Below are 6,433 nucleotides of genomic sequence, written 5' to 3'. Positions count from 1 at the left end.
GCAGGGGGTGGGCGCGGAGCGCGGGCGGGACAAATGGGGAGGCTCAGGGGAACACGGCGGGTGGGCGGGGTAGAATCAGGCGCCGGGAGAACCGAGGGCAGTGGCGCTGCAGGAGTAGGGGGTGGAGGGGAGCGAAGGAATCGGGGGGCGGGAGTGGGGCTGAGGGAAACGGGAGGAGGCTCAGGTGACCACCAACCGGTGACAATGAGGGGGAGCGGAACGTGGGGGGAGGCTGAAGCCGAGGGGGAAGGGACGGAGTCGAGGGGAGCCGGGTGGGGAGACCGAGCGCGAGGGCTGGGCAATAATGCGGGGGGCGGGGGGTGGGTAAGAAGACCTGGGTGAAAAAAGTGGGGTGCGGCAGGGAGCAGGATGAGCGAGGGGACACTGAGGAGAAAACTCGGGGAGCTGGGGCTGGGGAAACCGGGGGAGGGGGAGAGTAGGAAGGAAACTGATTAGAAAAGGACCCAAGCCACCGGGGACCAGGGATTGGGGAGACCGAAGCGCGGCCTGAGGAGAGAAGGGGGGGCCGGCGGGGGACCCCGCGGGAGAAGGGGGCTGCCCTGAGGCTGGAGAAGCCGAGGAGCCCGCAGAGGCGGGGGAGCCCAGGGGGAGGGGCGGCCACTGCGGCTGGGGGCGCGGGGGTCGGAGGAGGGGTGAGCCGGGCGGTTTTTTAAAATAAAATGGGAACCAGACCAACTGGTGAACTTGTTTGCATAACCCGGGACCGTGGGTGGGGAGGGGGGGCGGGAGAGCGGGGAAAGGGGGTGCGGGCTGGGAGAGGCCAATGGGGAAGAGGGCCTGTGTGATACTTTCAATAAAGACTAAAAGTAAACAAATAAATACAATGTCTAAAAAATGGGAACCAGGAAAAGAGCCCCGTGGCGAATGGAGGGACCGAGGTTAACGTGGGCGGTGCGGAGGGGACCGCTGGCCTGAGAAAACCGGGCACGGACATGCGGGGGCAACGACGGAGAAGCTGCGGGGGCGTGGGGGGGACCCCGGGATGCGCCCCGCCCCCCGCAAGGGAGAACAGGCAGAGCCCATGGGGCTCAGAAGAGGGGCTTGGCGTAGACACTCATCCACGTCCACAGGGAGGCACGGGTGGGAACAGGCTCCCGTGGGAGGCGGCTACGGTAGGAAACGTGGGTTGGGTAGGAAGGAAGTGCCTTTGGAATGGGGCAGCTTTGCTCAGGAGCCAGGGAGCTTGCAGTGCAGTGAAGAAGGGGGGTGTGGGGTGACCTAGGAGGAAAGGGCCAGGACAGGGTAAGGGAAAGGAGCTGGGCAACCTCCAGTGGGAGGTGGGTGAGCCATCGGGGACTGCAGCCAGCGGAGCCCAGGACAAGCTCCAAAGCCATCAACAGCCAGCGGGCCGACGGACCGGAAGGCCCATAGGAATTGTGTTGTCGGGGGTCCCTCGGTTCTGTGCTCTCCATGGGGACGTCCAGCCCTTTAGAAAACCTACAGCCTGAGCAAAAAGGGGCACATGCAGGGCGGAGAAGATGGAAGAACACATTTCTCAGGGAGATTTTAGAAGGTGAGGGTGTCTCGGTAGGTTGAGAGGGTGGGTAGTACCTACAAGCCACGGAAAAGAATAAAAGGGCCACAGGACAATATTGTCACCTGCAGTGGGAAAGCTAGTAAAACACTGGGGGAGGTAAACCCATCTCCCCAAATCTTTCCGTTTACTAATCAAGTCTCAATCAAGTACACTGAAGCTTTTATTTAAAAATAACTTTATTCCATAATCTTTAAAAAAATCCATTATAATCTCAGAATGAATTTCTCCCAACCCACCTCCCCGCATCAAATATTAAAATGTAAATAATGCAGAAGATCTGCTTATTTTTCTTTGCAGCAGATCCCGGCCAGCCCCATGGTGAGAAATACCGGTTGGCACTTATTGCATCATCATAACTGTTACCCAGCAAGGAGGCTTTCCCAGGTGTCAGTGCATGGGCTGTGGAAAATTTCCATCATGTGCTTTCCTGCTGCAGGAATAGGGCCTGTATGTGCTTGTGAGAACTGGAGCTAATATCAAAGCCACAACATTGCAGGAGTCCATTCCCCAATGTCCACCAGGTTCTGAGAAAAAGAAGTGTCAGTTGTGATAGCCCTGAAATGTTTATCTTCCTGGTTCCGATAAGATCTGGTGTCTGAGTTTACAACACATGCAGATAAGAATGCACGTACAGGGTGATGTGACCACACAGCGTCTGTAACCATTGTCAACAGGCTTGTCCATGGGCCACTGACTTCTAGTGACCTGCTCAATTGGGGATGGGTCATCTTAAAAGAAAAAAAAAAGCCCCAATTCTTTAAAAATCCTTAAAACTTGACGATCCCCCAGGACCTGGGTTCTTAACTGACCCAGCCATATTAATGTGCACACAGGGCTCAGCTAGAAGTGAGCAGTCACCGCTCAGTTAGTCAAGGGTTTCTAGTGTTTGGCACCAAGATCTTGAAGCTCCCATTTGCTAGCGGAAAAACTCTGCCTCGAAGATTTGCTACCTTCCAGGTACGTGTGCAAGAGAAGAGGAACTTGCAGAAACACCTCAGTGATCTTGAAAATCACCCCGTGTTCCCAGCTAGGGAATTTTTCCTGCAGTTGCTTTTCTTTTTAAAAAGTATTGTTGCCTCTGCATAGTAGACACTTAGAGTCAGAAATGGGATTCATCGAAGATTCTGAAGAGTCTAGCTCTGTGTTCAGTAACTGCAGAAGCAACCTGTCTGGTATCCTGCTCTGTAAATGACACCGACTTGGACTGGGTAGGGTGGTGACATACACGAGGTACCACCAGCAAAGGACCCAGCCCAACGCGACTGCAGAGGTCACGGCTCTTCCTGAGGGGTGCACATGTGCAGCCAGCTCCTGGGCTCCCGTGTTCTGAGCTCGGGACGGGGCTCCCTTTTAGGGACTTGCTTAGTTTAGTCCCTTCAGGAAAATAGACCAACCCCCAGCACACCTGCGGGTAACTGGTGTCTCATTTTACCAGTCCCAGTCCGTTACTGCAGAAGGGAAGTTCTCCTTTAAGCTCTAGGTCTTGCCCATCAGAGCAGAATGTGCAACATTAAAGAATGCAAATTCAAGTCAGATTTTCACACTTAGCACACACCCTTTGCACCTTTATAAGGCCCCTGACACTGAAAAGAGATTTGAGTGAAATCAGGGGGTGGGGGGAGGCGGGGGATATCTCTAAACTATACAGGTTCTACCGAAGGCATCAGCAGCTTAAACCCATCATACGATAGTTTCATTAGAAACTTAGCATCGTTGGTCAGTGTATCTTCATAACATCGTTAAAGAGAAGACGGAAACAAGCTCTCCATCCCCGGCCGGATGGGCTGGTCTGCCCAAGGAGTACCTCCCACCAGGTACTCCCTCACAAAGCACTTCTCCTGCCTTCTCGCACGTCCCAGGGGAAAGGCCGAAAGCTAACAGCGTCATGTCAGAGGCTCTTGTATAAACACAAAGCTTTGCAAAATGTGAGGTTCTAATGAAAGGCACTTTCTCTTAGGGGCCCTAACTCTTGAAAATAATTCTATTTCTGGGGAAGCAAAACAAACATCGTCAGGAGAGCTCTGAGAAGGCCCTCGCCCGGAACCACTCCACAAAGAAGAGTGGCGGGTCCAGGCAGGAGCTCCCAACTTACAGTCATGTTTTCCTTCCACCAGGGAAGGCAAGGGAGAAGAGAACGAACATCTCTTGAGCACCTCTTAGGCACGTTCACATCCCCGAGTCCTCACCATACCCGTCAGATAGGTGTGATTCCACCCATTTTACAGATGAGGACATTGAGGCCCAGGGGAGAGGGAAAGCACCTGCCCAAGCCCATGAAACAAGTGCCCAGACTCAATCCTGGGTGTTTCCAACTCCAAAAGCCTGGCCCACACTGCCTCCCTCTGACCAGCATCAGTCGCTGACACCTCCTCACTTTTTCCAGTGAGCTGACTCCTTGGCTCAGCTGGGCAGTCATCAAGGAAGTGTCCCTGTCCCCCCTTGCCATGCCCTTGTGTGCTGAGCGAAGCTGGTTACAGACTTCACGAGTGGCAAAGGGCACTGCGGCCAAGGGCCTCCTCCCACTCCTGCTCCCCCCAAATCAGCATCAGTCGACCTGGACAAAGCCAGAAGTCACAGCGGAAAGGGCACCTCAGATGCCAAAGGCAGCTTCCCCCAACACACTGCCTGTTCCCAACGCTTTTTAGCATCATTAGGAAAAGTTACAGCAAATCAAACCAGCTTTTTAAAAAAATGGACGGAAAGACGTGTGTGTGTGTGTGTGTGTGTGTGTGTGTGTGCGTGCGCGCCCCTTTTAAGCCCTTGGGCAGGGGTGCAAGTCAAGTCAAAGCAAAAGGAAAAGCTCATCTTCCATGAGGCTCCCCCGCGCTTCAGGCAGATCACGCAGGCCAGCTCTCTTCTTCACACTGGCCTGTCTTCCTCGGGGACCAGCTCACTCTGCTGCTCACTGCTGTCGTCTGCGGGGAAAACGACACCAGGTTCGGAGTGATCTCAACAGAGGTGACCTGCTCCCATCAGCCTCCCATCATCTTGATCTCTGGTCCTTTCCTGTGAGCCTCGGAACCGCATGTCCTGCAGGAGCAGGTGAGGCGGGCTGTGTGTTCCCTTTCCACCTGTCCTTCCTGCTCAACATCCTCTAGACGTGCTGGACACTGTCCATCCTTCCTCCCCGTGGCTCACGGACCCCCCTCACCTGGGTCGCCCTCTCTCCTTCCAGCTCATTCAAACTGGACTATCCTGAGACTTGCCTCAGAGCCCACTTCTCCCATTAAGCTCCTCCCGACCCAGGAGCCCTCCGAGCTCTCATCTCTCTCCTGAGGTCCTGTGATTGGTAAGCAAGTCGTTCATCGGGCAGTCAGCCCAATTCCTCCTTGCGGCAGCGCCCCTCTGCTCCCCCGGAGTGTTGGGTAAGTCTTGCCTATTTTCATGGTCCCCACGTTTTAATCTGTTCGCTCTGAACTGGCCTCAGAAAGCTCCCTGCCTGCAGGGAGCAGTGCCTTTCTCTTCTATCCTACAGCGCCAATGCCGTGCCTCTCCCAGAGCAGGCCGCCGGGAGACGTTTATCCGTTTAATTGTTGCATTGGTCGTTGATAATGGATTCTCAGGTTCCAGATTAAACTTTAACCGTCTTCTCCAGCCTTCAAAAAACCTAGTAGAGGCTTCCTCCCCACAGCTTAGCAGGAATGCTGCGAAGCAAACAGCTCACCTTGCAGAGGCGGGAGCCCATTGGCCATCCAGTCTATGTTGCCGTTCACCAGGGCCGTCACCCTGTGGATGTGGCTGTGCTTGTGTATTTCTATTGGGAACTCCTCCCTCTCATTGGCTTCCTCCTCTTCCTCCTCCTCCTCCTCCTCCTCTTCTTCTGCAGCATTGTCTTCCTCCTCCACCTCCTCTTCCTCATCCACCAGAACCATGACGTCACCCATGTCTTGTCCCCTAGTTGCCAAAGGGAGAGAGTCAGGAAGACGGCCTGTGTTTTCCAACGTCAGCCCTCGCTGAAGAGGAGACACTGGATTCTTTGCACCCCCCCTTGGGAACATGGAAAATTCTTCCGGCCTTCAACTCGGTTACGTCAGGAGGTGACAGTGTGGCTGTACCTCTCCGAGAGATACAGCCACAGATGGGTACAGATAACCTTATCTTGTTCGGGGCGAGTTTTGTCATTCACCCCCTGCTCCTGGGCAAGGTGGCCTCATTGTCCCAGGCTCCTAACATCTTACCCGCCCCCCACCCCCTGCCCAGCACGCACTCAAAAGCTCCGTTCCTTTCCTGCAATGCCCTCATTTCTGCTGCCCTAACTAAAATGTCTCCTCATTATTTAGGGCCCAGGTAAAGTCCTCCCCTTCCCCCTGACGTCCGGTCCTGAACTTCCATTGCATCTGGAGCCCGTGCCCAGCGGTGGAGCGTGCAATCGCTCTTGGTTTATTGCTGGTTTTGCCTCCCCAGTCAGACTGGACATTTCTTTAGGAAAGAAGAGCACATGCCACAGGCCAGGGACAGTCCTAGGAGCATCACACCCTCATTTAATCCTCACCGTCTCCCTCTGGGACACGGAGGCCACAGCGGCTCAGAGAAGGTCAGGGGGTTTCCCTGAGCACCGGGCTTGGGAAGGCAGAGTTGCGATGTGAACCTAGGTCAGCTGATTCCAAAGCCTTTTCCCACTGTGCCTCACTGCTCCCTCCTGTGAGAAAGAAGCCTGGGGAAGGACAGACTCACTGGGAGAAGGGTCCCCAGACACAGGCAGCAAAGGTCACACTGTCCCCATGAATGAAAAGGGTCCCAAGGCAATAATATCCCCTCGCTGTGAAGGGTGGTCTGAGAGCAGTAACCTCCATGGCTGTCAGTGGGTGAAGAGAAACGAGAGTCCTTTGCTCCCGCCCAAAACCTCCTCGGTGAACAAAGGGCACACGGTCCACT

At 54.8% G+C, this 6,433-nt stretch overlaps 1 protein-coding gene across 3 annotated transcripts in view; it reads right to left on the bottom strand.

Moving 5' to 3' along the window:
- Positions 1–1,716: 1,716 nt before the first annotated feature.
- VSIG10 (V-set and immunoglobulin domain containing 10) overlaps positions 1,717–6,433 on the bottom strand; it is a 29,439-nt gene continuing 24,722 nt past the window's right edge. For all 3 annotated transcript variants that reach the window (XM_059676308.1, XM_059676307.1, XM_059676310.1), the window contains 2 exons: positions 5,223–5,452; positions 1,717–4,473 (listed from right to left, as the gene is read on the bottom strand). In XM_059676308.1, coding sequence (XP_059532291.1) covers positions 4,418–4,473; positions 5,223–5,452 — 286 coding nt within the window. In that variant the 3' untranslated portion in view covers positions 1,717–4,417. The remainder of the gene's footprint in view (positions 4,474–5,222; positions 5,453–6,433) is intronic.

The sequence above is a fragment of the Myotis daubentonii genome, chromosome 19 (assembly GCF_963259705.1).
Source record: "Myotis daubentonii chromosome 19, mMyoDau2.1, whole genome shotgun sequence".
Taxonomy (NCBI): domain Eukaryota; kingdom Metazoa; phylum Chordata; class Mammalia; order Chiroptera; family Vespertilionidae; genus Myotis; species Myotis daubentonii.
The sequence above is the reverse complement of the archived record's forward strand: the minus strand, read 5'-3'. Positions and strand labels throughout refer to the sequence as shown.